The sequence below is a fragment of the Doryrhamphus excisus genome, linkage group LG7 (genome assembly GCF_037039965.1).
Source record: "Doryrhamphus excisus strain RoL-2023G ecotype Guam linkage group LG7, RoL_Dexc_Guam_v1.1, whole genome shotgun sequence".
In the NCBI taxonomy this organism is placed as follows: Eukaryota; Metazoa; Chordata; class Actinopteri; order Syngnathiformes; family Syngnathidae; genus Doryrhamphus; species Doryrhamphus excisus.
Genome location: NC_136363.1, coordinates 12,318,317 through 12,340,686, shown reverse-complemented (window position 1 = coordinate 12,340,686; position 22,370 = coordinate 12,318,317). Strand labels below are relative to the sequence as shown.

General features: G+C 46.7%; 2 protein-coding genes and 1 long non-coding RNA gene across 5 annotated transcripts; 1 reads left to right on the top strand and 2 right to left on the bottom strand.

Moving 5' to 3' along the window:
* Positions 1-309: 309 nt before the first annotated feature.
* On the bottom strand, positions 310-9,608 carry LOC131101395 (solute carrier family 2, facilitated glucose transporter member 1). Its single transcript, XM_078792114.1, has 11 exons — positions 9,326-9,608; positions 9,055-9,154; positions 6,043-6,144; positions 4,576-4,736; positions 4,176-4,416; positions 3,928-4,090; positions 3,392-3,579; positions 3,133-3,237; positions 2,958-3,056; positions 2,679-2,882; positions 310-2,592 (listed from the first exon to the last, which is right to left on the bottom strand). Exons 2-11 carry the CDS (start codon positions 9,064-9,066, stop codon positions 2,284-2,286), a joined length of 1,584 nt encoding a protein of 527 aa, XP_078648240.1. The 5' UTR covers positions 9,067-9,154; positions 9,326-9,608; the 3' UTR covers positions 310-2,283.
* Positions 9,609-10,335: 727 nt separating this feature from the next.
* On the top strand, positions 10,336-13,205 carry LOC144899539 (uncharacterized). Its single transcript, XR_013627722.1, has 3 exons — positions 10,336-10,804; positions 10,949-11,379; positions 11,918-13,205. It is a non-coding gene; the product is annotated as an uncharacterized LOC144899539 (long non-coding RNA).
* LOC131101394 (uncharacterized) lies at positions 12,614-19,765 on the bottom strand. 3 transcript variants are annotated; one of them, XM_058046475.2, is made up of 6 exons: positions 19,674-19,765; positions 16,838-17,985; positions 15,642-16,299; positions 15,277-15,527; positions 13,905-14,084; positions 12,614-13,807 (listed from the first exon to the last, which is right to left on the bottom strand). In XM_058046475.2, exons 2-6 carry the CDS (start codon positions 17,558-17,560, stop codon positions 13,598-13,600), a joined length of 2,022 nt encoding a protein of 673 aa, XP_057902458.2. In that variant the 5' UTR covers positions 17,561-17,985; positions 19,674-19,765; the 3' UTR covers positions 12,614-13,597. The 3 variants fall into 3 exon arrangements, with proteins under 3 accessions (XP_057902458.2, XP_078648239.1, XP_078648238.1); XM_078792113.1 differs by having other exon boundaries at positions 15,642-16,296; XM_078792112.1 differs by having other exon boundaries at positions 19,601-19,680.
* Between the last annotated feature and the right edge of the window lie 2,605 nt (positions 19,766-22,370).

The following is a 22,370-nucleotide window of genomic DNA, read 5'->3' as shown; positions in this document are numbered from 1 at the left end:
CAACCACATTACTTAAGAGACTAATTTATTGATTTATTATCGTCCTGAACGAGAAATATTGTTATAATATAGGTTAAGCTTTTATTTTCGTGACTTCTTGTAACTATTATTAACCCCTTTAATTTGGTATATTTGTCAAGCATTTCACAATATTTAGAGTGAATGGTGATTTGATGTTACACTGTTTTAAGGTTAGCAATCTAACCTAAAAAGCTCCTGAAAATAGTTCAGGGGTGAAATCTACTGAAGTTGAAATGAAAAAACAATCATCTTCGTACAGGTGTCTATAGTAACCAATGAAATAAACTGTTATTGTCGTATCATTTATTCCAGAACATTATATCATGTATGAAGAGAAGCGATCAGCACACAAGCTCATCAACACTACATCACAATGTGAACTTTTTTGTGTTAAAAGTGTTATCTGGGCCGACATGACATCACAAAGCCTGTCCATAAAACAACAAGGTGTAAAAAAAGTCACATTTAGGCTTCATAAGCAAAAGCGTTCACATCCATGTGGACGCTACACAACACGCGTGTACAACTCGCACCAAAGTGAATAAAACGATTAGGGTCAACGACAAGGCCGCACAAAGCTGTCACACACACACACACTCACAAATAAAGATGCAACGTAAGAGACAACACATAAGCTCTCGGCGTGTTTTCACTGCGACAATTTTAAAAATGATTCTATGTTTGTAGCTCAATTTTGGAGAACAATATTTAGGAACACTTCAGTGGCACACAATACCGACTACAATCATGCATCAAAACACGTGTAGCTGTAAAATGTAAAAGTGTTTGGAGGCATTTTGACATTTAAAGAGTTATGCCTCAGTTCTAAAAAAAAAACATTTTTTGTAATTTTACCCCCCATCCACAATCCTTATGTGCAACATGTGCACACATCTTTCCCTTTTCTGTGCGAGAGAAGAGAGAAAAAGATTCAGCACGACGGCGCTAACATGGCAAGTAATGGGACATACCTATTTTTAGTATAAAAACAGCATTTTATCATTCGTCAACTACAGCAGCATCGAAAGTGTACCTGTTTGCAACTACTAATCATTGCAGATTTGGAAAAAGCTGCCGATGACATTTCTAGACAAAGTCGACCTTGACCTTGACCAATAACACCGTCGCCGACATTGTTGGCATTTTTTTGAAGGTCTTTTTTTATGGCTTTTATATAGTTTGCTCCAACATGATTGCCGTTTTTCTCTCTTCAGAACGCGCAGAAAAGCATTTTGAGACGCTAACAGACACACCTCTTGAGACATAGAAGGACACAAACAACAAAAGTGTCATATCAGTACATGAGCTTGTGTGCTAGCTTAGCTGCTACCCACAAGCTAGCCTAACTAGCCTAGCATCACACGCTATTTGACTACTTGCTGTCAAAATATTCATATGAAAGTAGAATGACTTACAGATGACAAGGCAACAATTTAAGACATTTGTACATTAATATTAGCATATAGAATTTCATTATTAGCACTTGCCCGTCACTCATTGTCAGGTCCTACATTGTTTAAGTCAGTGACCGAAACGATCGATAAAGTTTTAACTCTCAAGTTGGACGAGGACTTGCTAAGGGAGACAACGTTTTGGATTCCAAGTCTTCTAAAGCGCTGACGTGCTGAACAATTTATGGTGATTGCTTTGCTGTGTATGTGCTCAGCGCAGTTAGCATAATCTGAATTAGTTTTACTAATAGTAAATCTATTCCTAACATATATATATATATATATATCCAATAAATCTCTTCCTTTATATTGTTCCATAAATACTTTTCATCTAGCTGTGTAATAAAATAATTTTTGTGGCGAACATTGTCACTCATACATTTAAAAACACAAAAACTTTGGTATCCTGACTAGCGGTTGCTAGCTCGGCCGGCGGTTGAAGGCAAAACGTCAACACTTGTGAAAATGGAAGTCTACACAATGCAGTGCCACCAGAGGGCTCTGTAAAACTGAAGGGAGGTGTGGAGGGGGGGGCTACAATAGAGGGACTTTGCTGCTGATCTCCAAGGCAAAATCAAGGAGAGAAGATTACATAACACACTCAAATAGTAAAAAGATGAACCCTCGCGTCATGGTGATATACTGTATGCTGACACACTTTCACTTTCATGTGACCGCAACACGCGTCACGTCTCCCACGGGAGGCTACCGAGCGGAATGTGGTTTTCAAATCGGAGCAGAGAGCGACTGGGAGGATTTGAACGACTTTTGAAAAAAAGTGAAAATCCTCTCCTTCCTTCACGTTTTCAGCCTACACGCTCTCCGTGGGCTTATCCTCCAGGGGCGTAGTTTCAGCCTTCTGTGAAGAGGTCTTGGTGGGCTCCACCAGGGGGACATTCTCCTTGGCCAGTGCGCTGCCCGCTTCTCCAGTGGCACAGGCGCTGGCGGGCAGGGCTGCTTCGGATGCGGATGCGGATGCGGGAGGAGGGGCGCTACTGAAGCTGCGGGCGATCTCGTCGAAGGTCTTGCCTTTGGTCTCTGGGACTTTGAGGAAAGTGAAGATGAAGAAGATGATGAGGAAGGCGGTGAAGATCAGGAAGACCCACGGACCGCACAGTTCCTGAGGACGAAGCGAGACTCATTTAAAAAGCAACTTTGACCAGCAGGTGGTCCGGGATCATGGTCCCAACTTCTGATTTCTCCCACCTCCAGTTTGGGGAAGCTTATCCCAACCAGGAAGTTGGACGTCCAGTTGCAGCAGCCCGCTACAGCCATGGCCGCCGGGCGCGGCCCCTGCGAGAAGAGCTCGGCCACGATAAACCACGGGATGGGACCGGGACCCAGTTCAAACATGGCGACAAACACCATGACAGCAAAGATAGCCACGTAGCTCATGGCGGCGATGTCCGTCTACTCGGACGATGAGGGAAGAGGGAGGTTACGTTTAAAAACGCTTAAAACACTCAAGACGTCATCTGTGCTCACCATCAGCAGAGAGACCGTCATGAGCACAGCGCTCACTGCCATGCCGCCCAGGCCCAGGAGGTGCAGCGTCCTCCGCCCCGCCTTCTCCACCAGGAAGAGCTGCGGGACACAAAACAGAGCGCGGCATGACGACAAAGCGTTCACCGCAACGTGGGAGAAGACCGCCTGCTCTCACCGAGACGACCGTGAAGATGGTGTTGACGATGCCGGCGCCGATGGTGGCAAAGATGGGCTGCTTGACGCCAGCCGAGCTGAAGATGCCCGTGGAATAGTAGAAGACCTGAGATGACATGATGAATGGTCACGGATAATTGCTACCATTATTGCCTTCGAGATCCACACTTCACAGTTCAACATGTCCGAAAAAGAGCAGGAAGAAGCAGAGCTCATTGAATCTGGAAGGCAGCGTGGGATGACAATGAATGACGACTCACCGCGTTGATGCCAGATAGCTGCTGGGACAGCTGCAGCATGACGGCGATGAGGAGCGGCTGGCGGTAAGCAGGCGAGCGGAAAAGCTCCGGGATAGTCACCTTCTTCTCCAGAGCCATCTTGTTGCTCTCCTCCTTCATCTCCTGAAGGTCTCTGCTCACGTCCTCACTCCCGCGCAGACGCACCAGCGCTGTCCATTCAATCAAGCAAGAAGACAGTGGATGCATCATCTGACTCCCTTGGTGGTCAATCATCCTCTATGTTCTCCATGGTTTCTCCATCGTCACACAAGACTACAAATGTCATTTTTCAAAAGACAGTGTACAAATTGTCAGCGTAAAGAATGGTGTGCAACCAATAGGGTCTCCATCCATCCATGTTTTTGTCTCCTGGTGCTTGCTTAGGTTGACAGGTGTGAATGAGAAGCGGGTTCACCGCTTGTCAAAACCATCTGTCAGCTCAAGGGTGCTTGACTTCTTCTCCTGGAGTCATGTGATCACCGACAAGCCTCATTTCTTTCCTACACCACCAAGCGTACCTTTGCGTGCCTGCTCCTCCTGCTTGAGGTTGATGAGCAGGAAGCGGGGGCTCTCGGGGCAGAAGGGCAGCAGGATGCACTGCAGCACGGCGGGGGCCACAGTGAGGGCCAGCAGCAGGGGCCACAGCTTGAACGAGCCCAGCAGAAACTCCAGGCCGAAGATCTAAACGCCAACGACAACGGAGAGAGTCACATCCACCAAACACGCAACACCTCCTTTTCTTCTTCTTCTCGTGCGGTCAGCAGACCTGGGCGATCAGGATGCCCACCACAACGCCCAGCTGGTGCAAAGTGCCGAAGGCCCCCCTGAGCGGAGTGGGCGACACCTCGCCCACGTACATGGGGGTCAGGCCCGTGAAGAGGCCGCAGAAAAGGCCGATGACCAGGCGGCCGGCGATCACCATCTCATAGGAGGAGCAGACGGTGGAGAAGCCCATGAGCAAGCCGCCGATCACTGCCAGGATGTTCACCAGGAACATGGAGCGCCTCCTGCAGGGGGGCGAACATCATTACACAGCACAGTTCCTCCTTTTTTGTGAGGTGACTGACTAAAGATTGGCTTCTATTGAAGATCATTCATTAATTACATCAAAAATGACTTCTGCTCTGCATCTTGTATTTAAGTCAAGAAAAAGTGGCGCTCCGAACCTGCCAAATCGGTTGGCCATGACGCCCACACTGAAGGAGCCCACCATGCCGCCTACACTAAAGATGGCCACCGTGACGCTCCAGACTATAGTGCACATGTCCGGGTCGATGGGCTGGCCGTAACGCTCCATCCATGTGTCGTTGAAGAAAGAGCGAAGTTTCTGATGAAAAGAAGAGGAGTTTATGCATACATTCATTACCTAACAGCACAGCACATACATGTATATATACTTCACATACATAGTACATGTATGTTTGAACATAAATTCATATTTAGTACATACTGTACAATCATAAGACTGGTTTTCACAAAGTTTGCTGTTTCAGATATTTTTGTCAGATGTTAGTATTACTAACATCTGACAAAAATTCAACTTCAGTGTAATTACAAGCATTTTATACGTGTCAAAGGCTTTTATTGAAAGTTACATTAAGTTTAAAGAGTCAGTGCTTGTTGTGCTGACCCTTCTTCAATTCACTGTGACATGATGTCAATTCATTTGTGGGCTACATAACCCATGCTTGCAATTTGTTTGTCCACCTGCCTCTTGAAGATTTACCAAGTTCTCAAAGGGATTAAGGTTTGGTGAGATTCCTGGCCATGGACCCAAAATGTTGATGTTTGGTTCCCGTAGCCAGTTGATATATCAGGATGACAGAGTCTGTCTCCAGCCTCTGTCCTTGTCAACACTCTCACGTATGTGAGCCATAGAATCACTAACGTGATGTCAGCCGGTCCTTTTGTGGCAGGGCTGAAATGCAGTGGAAATGTTTTTGGGGCTTAAGTTCATGATCATGAGAAAGCAGGACTTTCCAATTCAACACCATTCATCTTATCACTCGTCAGATTTCCATTATCATAAACTAAGGCAGCAGACTTGTGACATACGTTCATGTGTACATTCATACGTTTCATACGTCAAACCAGGGGTGTCATAGGTTCTGAGGACAGGGGGGGGGGGCTTAGCCCTCTGGAGATGCACAGGATATGAATGAAGGTGGCAGACATTCAAAAAAATCCAAAAAACAAATAAGGAACAAGAACCGGGATATAACTTTCCCACTTTTGGACAGATTTAGTGGAGATACTCAATTGTTTTAGGCCACCATTAAATTTACACAAGTACACACAATCTACACTGCTAAACCGCTGCTCAAGCTCCGCAACCATTCTGTCCAGTGGAGTTTGATCAATTATATCATAATCATTATTATATTATTAATTAGCCTATTATTACTATGATCATTATTCATCTTCTGATTATTACTAGTACTACTAATACTACTAGTAGTAGTAGGCTAGTATTAGCCTGCTTATTGGCTTGCTTATTAGCGTGCTTTTTCCCTATTATATAATTAACAAAAAACAAAAAAATCCATAAAACCCATGGTTCAAACCCATGTTGACAAAGATGTACATCCTGTACATAGATGATGATGATACATGCGATACACTGTGACAGCTACCTGCTCGGGTGCATTGATGACTCCTGTGTTGTAACCAAACTGCAATGATCCGATGACGGCCGTGGCCAGCGAGAACAGGAGGTAACCTGTCACCTGCTTCTCCTGGAGGGCGGGGAAAAGAGGAGGGAGGAAATGGAGCCGTAATTAATAGAATAAATAAAAACCAGCAGACCTTTCTGTCATCAAGCAGGCAAATTCAATAAAAGTCTCACAAAGGTCACGTTACTCCGGGGGCAAACAAATGAGGTGGACGCCATCTTCCTGTTAAAGCTCCAGGCTTCATTCATCTTGTTAACAAAGTTAGCTCCAATATTAGATTAAACCTGGTTGTTGTCATGGTAACAGCACTCAAGTCAGTCGTCGTCATCAGTAACTCTCAATCAATGATCGCCTTTCACAACTAAACAGACAGTTTTATAAAACTGTCTGTTTAGTTATGAAAGGGGTCTGGGGACAGCTATTTATATATGTATGTGGTCCTTGCTGGAGAAGCTTTGGATGCCCCTGCCATGGCAGCACATCCATCTGAGGAGACATTTGGACCAACTCAAGGACCAGGATGAAAGTTCTGGTGGGTCACAAGAGTGGAAACTGGGCCACTGGGTCTGTTGTTTGTGCAGATGTCGGCAGTGCGCAGTCACTGTTGCTGATGGAGCAAAAAATGTTAGGACAAAAAAAGGTCGTCCTTGCTCGTCCGTCAGATGATATCGGAGCAGAGAGAGAAGCATTCGAAGGCTGGTTATTGTATGTGCGGATATTTGTTTGAGCTCATAAAAGATGTTAAAAGCTCCACTACAAACTACTACAAAAATATGAGCTGAAAACCTCATATAACAAATATACAACATAAGGTGGCCAGAAATATTTCAGTATTGAACAAAGCAAAACTTGTTCTCAATCAGAAATCACTCCACACTCTTTATTGCTCTCTGGTTCCACCATATCTTACTTATTGTGTGGAAATATGGGCTAATAACTATAAAAGCAATCTTCACTCGCTAAATGTACTGCAAAAAAGGTCAGTAAGGATAATTCATAATGCCGCCTACAGAGAACATACTAACTCCATATTTCTAAAATCACAAATACTTCAACTTGCTGACATAGTTAATTTTCAAACATCTAAAATAATGCATAAGGCTAAAAACAACCAATTAGCTAAAAATGTCATCCAATACTTCTCTACAAGAGAGGAGAAATATGATCTCAGGGAAGAATTACATTTGAAACACGCTAGGACTAAGTTAAAAAGCCATAGCATTTCAGTATGTGGAATCAAACTATGGAATGGATTGAGTAAGGACCTCAAACAATGCACAACGATGAGCCAATTCAAGAAACAATACAAGCAGTTGATGTTTGCTAAATACAAGGATGAAGAGTCTTGAACCAGTCATGATGTGCTATATATATCACTATATTGACACTTACTATGGTACCCATTATGGCATTGGATGCTCATATCACCTCGTACTACGGTGCGAGGTGCATTATTAAAAAAAACAACAACAAAAAACAAAAAAACAAACAAAAAAACAAACAAACTGTACTATGGAAAGCAGGAAGTGAACAAATGTAACAGTTACTGATTGTAAAAGTACCAGATGGAGGGGTAGGATTTAATAAGCTTTGCTTCTTCCTACTCCTTTTGGACATGTGGAACTGGGAACTGATTATGGGATGCACTCAATTGTAATCTGATGCATTTTCAAACGAAATAAAACCATTAACATTACCAAACTAATCAATAAAGCCGTGATGCCACAAGGTCATTAGAGGACACTGGCCAACAACTGCTGAGCAAATATTTCATCATGCTGTGTCCAATACCATGTCTCCCACAAAAACAACCATATAGAAATAACAGAACTCTCAGTGAGTAGACACCCCCACCTCTGTCAATAGTCCCTCTCCTCATCTCCACGGCAACAGGCTCTACGTGCAACAGAGTGTACGTGCACGAAAGATATGTGTGGACATCTGACATGCCATGTCCATTTGTAACAGAAGAGGATGGGGGTGGAGGGCTATGATAACAATACAATAATGTCCGCGATTTAAGGCGGCACGGCGGTCGAGTGGTTAGCGTGCAGACCTCACAGCTAGGAGACCAGGGTTCAATTCCACCCTCGGCCATCTCTTTGTGGAGTTTGCATGTTTGCATGTGGGTTTTCTCTGGGTACTCCGGTTTCCTCCCACATTCCAAAAACATGCTAGGTTAATTGGCCACTCCAAATTATCCATAGGTATGAATGTGAGTGGGAATGGTTGTTTGTCTATATGTGCCCTGTGATTGACTGGCCACCAATGCAGGGTGTACCCCGCCTCTCACCCAGAGACAGCTGACTGAATTAAGGCTTCCACTTTAGAGTTGTGGAGAGAACCACGGCAAACGAGGGTGTGGCGAAGATTACTAATGGAGTCCGATAGGCGGATCTTGTACAAGACTTCGGAAGTCTGTGCTCTTCCTGGATCATCCATTGATGACTAATGGACAGATATCACCTGACTCTTGGGTCTTCCTTCCATATTCTGGACAACGCAAAAGATAGAATCCAATGGCATGTCTACCACATGACTACTACCACCGTATAGTGCGGAGGGAGCCACCTGGCGCAGCCCAGCAAGGTGCACTGTATTTAGGCACACGCCCTCAGCCACGGAGGTCTCTGGCAAACATCGCAAAGCATTTGGTACAAGTAGTACTAGCAGAAAGTTATGTGTTTCGGCTTGAAAAAAAGAATATTGTGCATCTCAAACAGTAACATAAACCTACAACTAATCTCATATAAAACTCTACATCTAGGCACAAAATGAATTATCAGAAACTTGTCCACAATGCAGATAATGAAATGAGTCTGCACACAGGTACACTCCTTATGTTCCTCAGCAACAATGTGTTTCTAATTCAAGTTGTACACGATATTGCATCCTATAAAAACAATAATAAACAAATACCTCTCCTTCTCTGGCATCAAGTCACATTTGGTCAAACAAAAAAGCAACACTTGCCTGTCCTTCCATCGTCTTCCTTATTCAGTTGGCTTCTGATGACAGTGCCCGCTGGTGTTAAGGTTATTCTCAGGCAGGTCCCGCCCGTCTGCGCTCACTGCTGTGGGGAAACAAACGCACCTGGTTGGGCGCTGTCTGTGGTGCTAAAATGTCGACATTGTGCTAAAATGTCTCCGAGGCTCCTCGTCCTGTCTTCCCAGCACAAGTGCCCTTCGTGGGGATACACATGGTGTTAAAACGTAGCAAGATGCGAGAAAAGGGGACAACTGACCTGTGCGTCCTCTGCGTGGACGATCCTGATGTTTGCTTCCTGTTCTCGACGTCGTGAAGAGCCGCACGTACGCCACCTTTCCCCCCCCCCACTCATTCATCCTATGGAAAACTGCAAGAAAGGGATGTCGTGACGTAGCTCCTCCCACTTGCCGATGACGTAGCGCGTCATCATCACCATCACATCATGTCCCACATCAGTCTTCAGTTGGTTAATTGGTCAGCCCGCTGGAAGGACGGCGCATGCGCGGTGCATGGCCGCCTTCGCGATGCCTCGCGCCAGCGACCTTGACAGCTGCCGCCGGTTGACTGATGTGGAGGGTGATGACGTAACACAGTTAACCCTGCCCTGCCGTTTCCAGGGTAACAGAGGCTAAGGATGTTAATAAACTCCAGTGAAATGCAAACCCAAGTGGAAAACAACCACCATGAAGAAAATGTAAAAATGTAAACATGGGTATTCACCTTTTAATGAAAGAAATATCAAACTGACAATTCATGTTCATTCATGTTGCCGATTAACAGTGAAACCATTATTGAATAACAATATGGATACATGACGTGCTACGTCACAAAGGAGGCTAGTCTGTTTAATAGTATCACACGTGATACACACTTATGGAGTGAAGAGTTGCTGTAGTCGTGACGTCACGTGCCAGCAACATCAGCTGTACTGTACACGAACTTGCGTCTCTCAGTCCACGTCGTTCATATATAAGCACTTTCTCCTCTGTAAGTTCCCTTAGCAGGAGTGTTCGCATGGGTGTGCAGTGCTTATTATGTTCAATGCGGCTTCTGTTAGCAAGACATTTGGCTGTGTGCATGTGTTAGCTTAAACACGCTAGCTGCCTGGCGACATTTTAGGTTCGACAGTTTTCTTGACTATGATTAGGCGAAATCTAATGATGACAACACAGTGTATCTTAGTTTGTATTCAAATATACACCAAAGCCGTAAATAAAGATTAGACTACAGGGAATGAGCGTTTTCTCCAAGCACCGTCGCCATCTTACCGGAAACGGAAGGCGAACCAGGAAGTTAGCCATCGGTGGCCTGAGAGGGGGGCGTGAGTGCTGTTGACTGCGGGATTTGTTTTTATTTCATAACTTAATTAGCGCGTTTTTCGTCGTTGAGTACAAATAGCTCATCTTTATCTGGCAAGACTCACCCGAGTTCCTGAATGCTCGGATAAACTCGTTGGATTCATTTGCCGTTAGCTTGGCTGGCTAGCTGCAAACGAACAAGTTAGCCGTGCACCTCTGCACATCGTCGTTGTTTTTTAATAACATGTGTAAAGTCCAAATGCTAAGAAGACTGGTGGAACAGCGACTATCATCCGCTGCTGAGGAAATATTCGCACTGTTCGAAACAACCATAGCAGAATACGAGGAGATACTTAGTCGAACAAAGGAGGAAAACAAGCAACAACGTAAACCACTGGACGCTGTTTTGAAGCCTCAAGTTCAGACACACAGAGCAGGTCGGTTGTCTTGTTAAAAGTCCACCATATCCTTTTCATGCTAAATACTTAAATTGGTGGGGAGATGCCGATGTTGTGAAGCTGCGTCTTCTGTGGTTATGGTATTACGTATGACTTCCTAACTTGTGTTCTTCTGTCCTGCAGACTGCAGCTACTGAGGAAAGACGGCTCATCGTCCTCTTTTTCCTCCTCCAAGCTGGAGGCGGAGCATCCACACGCTGACCGGTTCCAGGTGACGCGTGTGATTGTGAAGAGTGAATACGATGATGACGAGCAAGCCAAGTGGTCACAGCTTCATCACAGCCACAGCGAGAAGAACTGTGAAGCTGATGGAGACCACCGCGCAGGTGCCCCCAGCCTCTCAGGAGCCACGGATCCGCTCAGAAATACGCTGTCAGGCTTAAATGCCGCGAAGACGTTTTGCTGCTCCAAATGCGGCAAAACGTTCCGATACAAGAACTGCCTGCAGGTGCACATGAGAACTCACACGGGAGAAAAGACATTTTCTTGAACCTTTTGCAGCGAAAGGTTCACCGTCAAGGGAACGCTGACACGGCACACAAGGAAGCACACCGGTGAGAAGCTGTTCACCTGCCTTGTTTGCACCCAAAGGTTCTCCATCAAGGCGCACATGTTGAGACACATCAAAATCAAATCAAATCAAATCAACTTTATTTGTATAGCACTTTTCCTGCAAAGACATGCAACACAAAGTGCTTTACAGAATTAAAACAATTACCACAATTAAAGGGAAAACAAAGAAACAAAAGAAAGCCCCTCCCTCCCACCCCCCATACTAGACACACACACACAGAGACACCCACACACACAATCACACACAATCACACACAGTAGGGAGACATGGCATGGCACTGATGATGACCCAAGGATGGCACCCCCTCAGCAGACCCGACACAGCTCCCAGTGTGGAGGACCCCCCCTGAGGAAATGCTGGTTAATTAAAAGTTAGTTAAAAGCTAAAGACTAAAAGCATAAAATAGGACTAAAAAAGATACAAACATTATGTAAAACAATTATTAAATAATATAATTATTAAATATTAGTTAAAAGCCTGGTTAAAAAGGTGTGTCTTTAATCTTTTTTTTTTAATAGATTATGTCCACATGAGGACACACACCGGAGAGAAGGCGTTCAGCTGCAACGTGTGCAATGAAAGATTCTCTTACAAGTACCAGCTGGACAAGCACAAGTGTGTTGGAAGTCAGTGAAACTTTCTGCCAAATAAAAATCCTCACATTTAATATTATCTTACTAATATTAGTCACCGTTTTGATGTTGAAATAGTAAAAATATACACAGTGGTACCTTGGCTAGCGTCATTAATTTGTTCTAGAAGGTCGGACTAAATGAAAAATGTGAACCCAATAAAATTTCCCCATTAAAAATATTAAAATCTAATTAATCTCTTCCAGAAAGCTAAAAATATTAAGACAAAACATTTTTATAGGTTTAAATGCAGAAACAAAACGTAAATAATGTATGAATTAAAATTTACGGGCTTTACTGCCACCTGCTGGATAGACGAGTAGGTGCAACCAGATTGGAATCACACATTCTGCTCTCCTAACGTTTAGGTTATTTTCTTGCTGTGTAATGTCGAATGTATTCATATATAAGTAATGAATATATGGGTTCATATACTTACTATAAGTAAGGAATATATGGCTTCATATACTTACTGTTCAATGAACAGATTACCGTCGACCAACGGCTCCCTCTAGTGTCTCATGGCGGTACTGCGTGCATGACTTTGGGGCTGAAGACGTTTTCTCTGCCTTTTCAAGTGCGACTGCTTAAAATACAAACTTTATTCAACATTCTGACACATATTTGACAGCATCTTTGTTCAAGTTTTACATTTACAGGTTTATAATTTTGGCTTTCACGTGACTGTCATGCTCATATTTACATTATACACATTTACAGCCAAAGACACGAGCTAGCAAACGTTAGAATGTGCACCAAAGGCGAGGAGGAGCGAGTCTTTACGTACAAGTTCTGCGGAGAAATACAACAACATGATTAAATATCGTCACACACAAAGAAAATGCATCTGGCATTTGGCCCTCTATTAGAAGGAGACAAGCTTAACTTGGCATTACAGTCAAAATGTGGTGCAGAGATTTACAGCTGTGGTCCTGATGCAGAGACATCACCATGGCGACAGTGTCTTTTTCCTTATACACACTTGTCGACAAGTGCAAACAAAAAAAAAACCATAAGAAATATCTTAATATTTATCAACATGATTTTGGTACTCATACAAAACCTTATAAAAACTTTAAAGTGCAGCTAAAAACAGTTAGCAGATCCACCAATAATCCTTCACCTGGGCTGCACCTTCAGTAAAGGTGTGTGTGTGTGTGTGAGCTGAGAATTAGGCGGGATCAAGGGTGCGCCAGCAAATCTCGTCGTAAGCCACCGGTTGCTGAGGAGATGTCAGCCATTAGCGCGGTGACACGTTGAGGTAAGGTTAGCATGCTGTGAGAGTTATGCAAGTGCACGTCAGCTCACCCGGCTGAAAACCTGCCGTCCACGGACGAGTCCTGTCGATATCTTTCCAAAAGTGTTCCACACGGATTGTTGCTTCAATCTCATCGTGCAAATGGCCCCGTGAGGCGTCCCGTGTCACCTGCCTCCTCCTGTGCTAACATTGCTAAAGGCGCTAGCATCCATCCAATCATTGAGAGGACAAAGTAAAGACGTGCTGGAGAAGGCAGACAGATTGGAGCGGAATGGCGAAAAGGACATAAAAGGGGCCAGGGTCCGTGTTCAGTGGCAGGGGTCAAAGGGGAACTCGGCGAGGCCGCCATGGAGCTCCACTGATTCCTGCTCCCAGGCCACAATGTCCCCCACCAGGTGACCCCCACATGTGGCTTGACTGTAGATCTCAGCAGGAGTCAGGACTCTGGACCAGAACTGTAGGTCGGACATTTCTCCCATGAAGGACTGTGTGACATCAAAGCGTCCCCCCATGGTGTCCTGCAGAGAGTGGCGAGGGGGGGAGGGGGCAGGGGGTGTCAGTCAGGAAGGAAGTCGAAGGACAAACTCAACCTCACATTTTGTGCGGTCGTCTCACCTGCTCCTGTCCCAAAAGAAACATCCCTCCTGGTTTGATGGCGTGCCAGGCGGAAAGGTTCTGACCCGAGCCTTTCCTCGCACCGTCCTGGTAGACCTCCCAGACGCCGTCACGCGTCGACCACGTCACACACAGATGATGCCATTTCCTGTCAGTCATGGTCACTGGCAACGTGACCGCCTATGAGGAAAGGCTTGGGGATTAGCACGGCCGTTTGTGTAGCATCTCATTAACGACTATAAAAGAGCTGATGCTGAAATGCAGCATGGAAAACGTGGAATTCTGGGGAAAATGGGAAATTGGAAATTTGGGAAATTGTCACCAGGAATGTTTTGATGCTACAATGGTTTGAAGCTGATTGAATGGGAATGATCGGGATGGAATATCTGGAATTTCAGGAATACTGGGATATTTGTAATGTCCAAAATGGTTGTTTAAATGAGCGGAATGTTTTGGTGTTGGAATGGCTTCAATCAGCTGAGAAACGCGGGGGAAAAATGTGATTCTTTTCAAAGGGAAATTTGGAATTTCATGAAAAATTGGGAATTTCTGGAATGTGGAAAATGGCAAACCTGAATGCTTTAATGGTGAAATGGTTTGAATGGTTTGTAAATGTGGAAAACATGCAAGTCATTTCATTAGAATTTTTTGGGAAAAGTTGGAATTGGCTTCCCGTGCATGCGTGGGTTTTCTCCGGGTACTCCGGTTTCCTCCCACATTCCAAAAACATGCTAGGTTAATTGGCGACTCCAAATTGTCCATGGGTATGAGTGTGAGTGTGGGTGGTTGTTTGTCTATATGTGCCCTGTGATTGGCTGGCCACCAGTCTAGGGTGTACCCCGCCTTACGCCCGAAGACAGCTGGGATAGGCTCCAGCACCCCCGCGACCCTCGTGAGGAAAAGCGGTAGAAAATGAAATGAATGAAGTTGGAATTGGGGGGATTTGGATAATTGTTATCCTGAATGTTTTGACCCTGGAATGGGTTGAGAGTTTGCCCCCAACATTCATCCCCACATTTTGGCTCCTAGGTGTGAAATGTCCTCTCGAGAGCTGACCGACACAACTCTTGTGTTGTTGTTGTCAGCGGAGCGTGAGACAACGTGACGCTCCTACAAACAATTAGGTTAATCAATTAAGCTAAGAGGATTAATTGTCACCGAAGCAGCGAGGAGGAGGAAAGACAACCGTCTTCCGTTTGGTGTTAAGTGCGACCAGCGTTTCAGAGAATGAAAGCTCAGAAGGCTAAATGAAATAATCAGACCGTTGATGACCCGGTGAAAAGTGTTCCAGCCAGCGGACACCTGACGGTGAAGAAACCGGCTCCGCTTGAACCGAAATATCATCAAATGGTACAATCACGGTTCACGTTACCTTGTCGTTGATGAGCAGCTCCATCGGGTTGGAGCCCCACTCCATGAGCACCAGCTCGTTGGCCTGGCCCGGCACCGCGTAGGAGAAGGGCGTGCCCATACCGGGACCGGCGCCCCCTTTGAGACGCAGGCAGACCGTGAGGGCGAAGATCTCTGTGACCAGGGAGCGCTTCATCCTGGCGTACATGTAGTTGGTCCTCATGGGGAAGTCCAGCAGGAACGCGCTGGAACTCTTCAGCTTCTTGTGGCTTCCTGGGAATGGGAGGAGTTCATGAAGTTGGCGCACTGGTGTCCTTACATGTAAATGTTTGAGTGCAGAAGTGTTGTTGACTGATGTCGCGTGTATGGTGACCGCGTGGCGCCTACCGTAGTCCGAGTGGCCGTGGTGAAGCTGGCTGAGGACGGTCTCCAGTTTGCCGTGTCCGCTGCTCCGAGGGCTCGTCTCTTTGCTGCTGAAAGGAAGTCGTCGAGGTAGGTGATCGCCGGCGTGATGGTCGTCGCGGTGAGCGCCGCCGTGGTGATCTTCGTGATGGTCGTCGTGGTGATCGACACCCGGGTGACCCTCATGGTGGTCGTCATGGCGATCGCCACCGTGGTGATCTTCATGATGGTCTTCATGGTGGTCGCCACCATGGTGGTCTTCGTGACGGTCGCCGTGGTGATCGTCACGGTGGCCATGGAGGTCGTCGTGGTGGCTGCCGTAGCGACCGTAACGCCGGCCGTTGTGCAAGTCGTGGGAGTCAGGGTGATGATCACGATGGCGAGTTCTGTGGTCGGCGTGGTGGTTGTAGTGACGCGCCCCGTGGTGATTGCTGCGATGGCTTTCGTGGTGGTCCTCGTGGTGACCGTTGCTGTGGTGATCGGCATGGTGGTCACCATCTCGGTGGTCGTCATGGTGGTCGTCGTGATGACCGTCATGGTGGTCCCTGTAGTAGCTGTGCAGCTGCTCCTCCAGAGCGTTGATCTTCCGCTGGAGAAGTTCTCTCAGGGAGCTGGAGTAGGAGCTGGAGGAGTTCCTCGCCTGCTGACATGCACACAATTCACTGGGTTAGTTAGTTAATTAGTTAGTTAATTAGTCATTCGCATTTGAAAGAGTCGAGATGCAGCTGAGAAACTTCCTCTCCCTGGCTCACCCTGGTCTTGCTCACCACAAAATCCAGCTTTGTTCCCTGCCAGTGCACGACACGATTAATAGCCTCGTCAGGCGGGATGAAGCTAATTGAAGGAGACGCCAACTTGTGCCCCTCAGAGGCTGGACTTGCCTCCATCCTGTTAGACCAGGTAGGGGCAGGGGTCAATCTTGGCTCGTCTACAAGTTTGCCTCACACCTTTGAACCGAATCCGAGCGGATTTTTGGCAGCGTCACCTGAGCCTGCCTGAGCTGGTAGAGACTTTCATAGACCAGCAGGAAGTACATGTCCCCCTGGAGCTTCAGAGGAGCGACTTCCTAGTCTGGGAAAGGGTGCTCATGCCGGTGTGCTCATGGCGCAGACATCAGCGTGGAAGATCTCAAACAGTCAGCAACCACTGAGGAGGAGTTGCCGTGTCTCTGCTGGTCTTACCTGCAGGTTCTCCAGTCGCTCCTTCAGTGTCTGCAGCGTCTTGCCGGTCTGCTCCGGTGAGAAGGATGTGTGTTTGCCGTATGATGACCCCTCCCTGTGATGGAGGTCCGGCCTGTGGCTGCCGTGGGAGAAGTGGTGATCGGTGCTGTGGTACGAGCCGTGGTGCGACGGCGTGTGTTGGCCGCCATGGTGGCCAAGGTGCTCATCGTGGTGGTCATCATGGTGGTCATCATGGTGGCTGTCGTGATGGCCGTTGCCATGGTGACCACCAAAGCCCTCACACAAGGTGAGCTTGGCGGTGAGCTCCCTGATGGTCTCCCGCTGGTCCAGGATGGTCTCCTTCTGCCTCACCAGGCTCTCCCGCAGGTGCAGGATGGTGGCTTTGGCCTCGTCAGATATCACCACTCTGCGGTTGCTGCCATTGTGACCGTTGGTGTGGCCGTTGGTGTGGCCATTGGTGTGGCCATTGGTGTGGCCGTTGAGTCCGTGGGGCACGCTGGGTGGGGAATAGCAGCTGGGGTCCGCTTCGGGGGGGATAGGAATGCAAACAAATTTGGGGCTAATGCCGTAGTCATGCTCTGCGCCGAGCAAGCTCGCTGACACCGCCGAGCAGGACAGGAAATAGCTGACAAGCAGAGAGCGTAAGGCAAGGTAGGACACCAACGTGGTGCCACTCAATTGCCTTGCAGTGTCAAGACTCAGAAGACCGACATCTCTCGCCATCTTTGATTTGAGTCTGAATTACTCCTTGACAACTGACCTGCAAGTCCTCCAAGGCTTCAGCTTTGCTGTGAACCACACCATGAGTCGGGGACATCAGCACTGAACTGGAAGACGTCAAGGTTCATCATGTCAACAGTGAAGTTTCTGATAATTCCTCCCCCCAGAAAACATAAAAGCACAATCTCAAGTATTCCAGAAGTGCACAAAAACGACACCGGTGACCTCCTGGAATGACCTCATTCCACCACGCTGGGCTCCTTTGGTGCTCGGTGGTTCACACGAGACATTCTTCCATTCGTAACAAGTAGCTTGGGCCACTTTCGGCCTGGTGATCAGACTTGGCTCAGAGGACGTCCTATGTTCGGCAGCCAAGATTAATCCCTTTAAGTTTGGCCTCAAAACATCACAGGAGCAAGCAGCATTACCTGGATGGAGGACACGATATGACAAGTCAAGAACTCGAACAAAACAACACGTGACTGACACTGATGTTTGTGTTTTTGCCAAGATGGAGACGCTGGGAAAGGGTGTGGTCACTGATTCATATACAATGTGTGCTGAACTACAGTGTATCTTAATTCAGGGGCATTCTAATAAAAACATTGAAGGAAGTAGAGACCACAATGATACATGCGGCACATTGAAGATACTAATACCGCACTTTGGATGCCCCCGGCTGGACAAGCCACCATGGTCATAGTGGCTACCATTAGAACAACAGTCCAAACGTTGACAGCCTTTTAACAGGCATTTGGCGTCAGGTTGCTAATCCGACAGCGAGCCCCACTGTCTGATACTTAAAGACAACATTGGTGCAGACTTAGCGAGCATGATACCTCGCTGAGGCACGCGGCCTCACACATGAGCACCTTCAGATACGTGCGCTCAGCAGCAGCGTTAGCGCTTTCTTCTGCCCAACGGTCGCACAGTTGGACTTGATAGACCAAAACCAGAAACTTGTAGAGCCACAGTCAACAGTCTTCAAGAGAACCCCTATTCGGCCTCAATTCTAGTTTTAAAGACGTTATTTGCCAGATCAGTAAAGATTATGTCTGGTTAGTTTGCTCACAAACCGTTCCTCCAAACTCAACATGGATGCCAAACGTTTTGATTGTCAGGTTAAAATATAAACCTAACCTTGTCCAGTCAGCTGGATGCTAATGGAAGCCAATGAGGAGGGTGAAGTCAAGGTCAAGGTCAAGGTGCCGCACGTGGACCCACTGGGCTAAGGCTCAGCAGGGGGCGCACATGGGAAAGGCTAACAGGATGTAAAGGTGGCAGGTATACGCTGCACGTGACCGCGACACCTTGACGCGCGCCATCGTGCTGGCCGTCACGCCGATTCAGGTTGTTTTCACGTGCCTTTTTAAGGCCTTCTCATTGGGGCCCATCAAGCCTCTCAGCCGATGCAAAAAGGAGGAAGTGAATCTGGACGACTTTACAGTTGAAACCACGCAGCAACCACATGTGTTTTGTCTTGTTTTGTCCACAAAATGCTGACTAATATTATATTTAGCTGTTTTTTTTAGTGTTTCATTTTATTTCTACAACGTGTTGTCGCCTAACAATAAACAACTCCCGGACATCAAAGGGCCCGTGGGTTGCAATCTGGACACCCCTGGCTTATTTATTCTTATTATGTCTACTATATTGAGTAATAGGAGTGCAAAGTTGATTAAAGGGGTGTTATTTAATGTCTAGAGGGCTCTAATAATGTGAAAATTGTAATGGTGCTGAATGAAAATATTCAATTTATCAATAAGGAAACCTACTTTGTGCAAATTCAGTTAACACGTTCGAGTCTGGAACTCAGTCTGGGGTGTATTTTATATACAGTACATTACACTCATCTACTTTGTCACCCGTAACAAAATGCTGATGTTTTCTTCATATTGGTTAGCATAAGCGGCATAGAAAATGGATGGATGGTTGCTTAGCATATATTTGCTGGCCCCTCCAGCCTCCTGTTTTTTTCCCTCTGGAAAAAGCTTGGACTGTAGCTTCAAAATGCCCACAGAAAGTACAAACGACAACACTCACGTCTTCTTATGAGAACTTTCATTCAGTCCAAAAATGAAGCCCTGATCGAGAAGTAAACAGAACGTTTTCCTACCTGTTTGCAACTCTGTGCTCCCCAAGCTGGTTAGTCCATCCTGCTGATCAGCTTGAAGAGGATTGGCTTTAGAAGATAAATTTAACTCTCTTTCTCTCTCTCTCTGCAGCCATACTGAAGCCCCGCCCCCTCACCTTAATTAACCGTTGCACCCCAAACTATGCTCTCCCGCTAACAGCAATCAAGGAGTTTTTCAACAAACTTAAGAGGGACCTGGACCCTAGTGAGCAATGTCTTCAGAGGGACCCTGGATCCTGGTAGACAATGTCTTAAGAGGGACCCTGGACCCTGGTAGACAATGTATTATGAGGGACCCTGGACCCTGGTATACAATGTCTTATGAGGGACCCTGTGCCCCAGTAGACAATGTCTTAAGAGGGACCCTGGACCCTAGTAGACAATGTCTTAAGAGGGACCCTGGACCCTGGTAGACAATGTCTTAAGAGGGACCCTGGACCCTGGTAGACAATGTCTTAAGAGGGACCCTGAACCCTAGTAGACAATGTCTTAAGAAGGAACCTGGACCCGAGTAGACAATGTCTTAAGAGGGACCCTGGATGCTAGTAGACAATGTCTTAAGAGGGACCCTGGACCCTAGTAGACAATGTCTTAAGAGGGACCCTGGACGCTAGTAGACAATGTCTTAAGAAGGAACCTGGACCCTAGTAGACAATGTCTTAAGAAGGACCCTGGACGCTAGTAGACAAGAAGGACCCTGGACGCTAGTAGACAATGTCTTACGAAGGAACCTGGACCCTAGTAGACAATGTCTTAAGAGGGACCCTGGATGCTAGTAGACAATGTCTTTATGAGGGACCCTGGACCCTGGTAGACAATGTCTTAAGAGGGACCCTGGTAAACAATGTCTTATGAAGGACCCTGTACCCTCATAGACAATGTCTTAAGAGGGACCCTGGACCCTAATAAACAATGTCTTATGAGGGACCCTGGACCCTAGTAAACAATGTCTTATGAGGGACCCCTCTGGACCCTAGTAAACAATGTCTTAAGAGGGATCCTGGACGCTAGTAGACAATGTCTTAAGAGGGACCCTGGATCCTAGTAAACAATGTCTTATGAGGGACCCTGGACCGCAGTAGACAATGTCTTAAGAGGGACCCTGGTAGACAATGTCTTAAGAGGGACCCTGGTAGACAATGTCTTATGAGGGACCCTGGACCCTACTAGACAATGTCTTAAGAGGGACCCTGGACCCTAGTAGACAATGTCTTAAGAGGGACCCTGGACCCTAGTAGACAATGTCTTAAGAGGGACCCTGGACCCTAGTAGACAATGTCTTAAGAGGGACCCTGGACCCTAGTAGACAATGTCTTAAGAGGGACCCTGGATGCTAGTAGACAATGTCTTAAGAGGGACCCTGGATCCTAGTAAACAATGTCTTATGAGGGACCCTGGACCGCAGTAGACAATGTCTTAAGAGGGACCCTGGTAGACAATGTCTTATGAGGGACCCTGGTAGACAATGTCTTATGAGGGACCCTGGACCCTACTAGACAATGTCTTAAGAGGGACCCTGGACCCTAGTAGACAATGTCTTAAGAGGGACCCTGGACCCTAGTAGACAATGTCTTAAGAGGGACCCTGGACCCTAGGAGACAATGTCTTAAGAGGGACCCTGGACCCTAGTAGACAATATCTTAAGAGGGACCCTGGACCCTAGGAAACAATGTTTTAAGAGGGACCCTGGACGCTAGTAGACAATCTCTTAAGAGGGACCCTGGACCCTAGTAGACAATGTCTTAATGTCTTAATAGACAACGTCTTAAGTGTTGTTCTACATTCATTTTCATTGTGTTTTGCATCCCATACTACTTTTATTTAGATTAAGGAACAGAAGGTAGGAAGAATCATAACCTCATTTGAATTCCACCACACATGAAAACGTTCATTTTTACACCATCACACGTGTCTCTTGGTGGACTCCAAGCAGGTGAGGACCTGTTTCTCAGGCCTAAGCGCTTTACATAATCTTCTAGGTTGACCTTGTGGCCCCCCGGGGGGTCATTCTGAGTGTAGGCCCCCACCCTCGCTACGACCCCTGACATGAGGTCATGACGGTGAGTCCATGTTTAGAGCGCCGCGCGATGACGCCTCCATGTGGGGAGGCCTCACCACTGCACGTCCACGTGCTGCACAGCAGTCAGACAGGTGGACATATATGGGCACAGGAAGTTGTAGGCTCCTCCCACTATCAGCTTGGCTGCTGCCAGGCAGGAACTTGGAGTGGACTTATTGCTTTTACAGTGTCGGACCGCAGCCCACGATTAATGTTGGAATGGCATCCAGTCCAAAGCATGAGGTCGCTGAGTCGGGTTAAGGTTCCGACAAACAACCTGCCAACCTGCCGGTGAGGGGAGGGGGGCAGGCTATAGGTGCTGAAGCTATAGTTCATCTTTAATTGCAGACCCCTCACACCGCCCGTTCCCAACCCCAGGCCGACCCCCACAGCTCCCCCTTACGGGTCAGCTCTGATGTCATTGACAGGTGGGTGTCAGAAATAGACACACACACACACACACACAGAAAAGTGTCTGGAAACTGACACACTGACATGCGTCATAAGACAAATACATGCATGCACATACACACACACACACACAAAAGTGTTTGGATGCTGACATATGACAAACATGCAGCTTTAGACACTGTGCATGTACAACACTATGCTAATAAGCT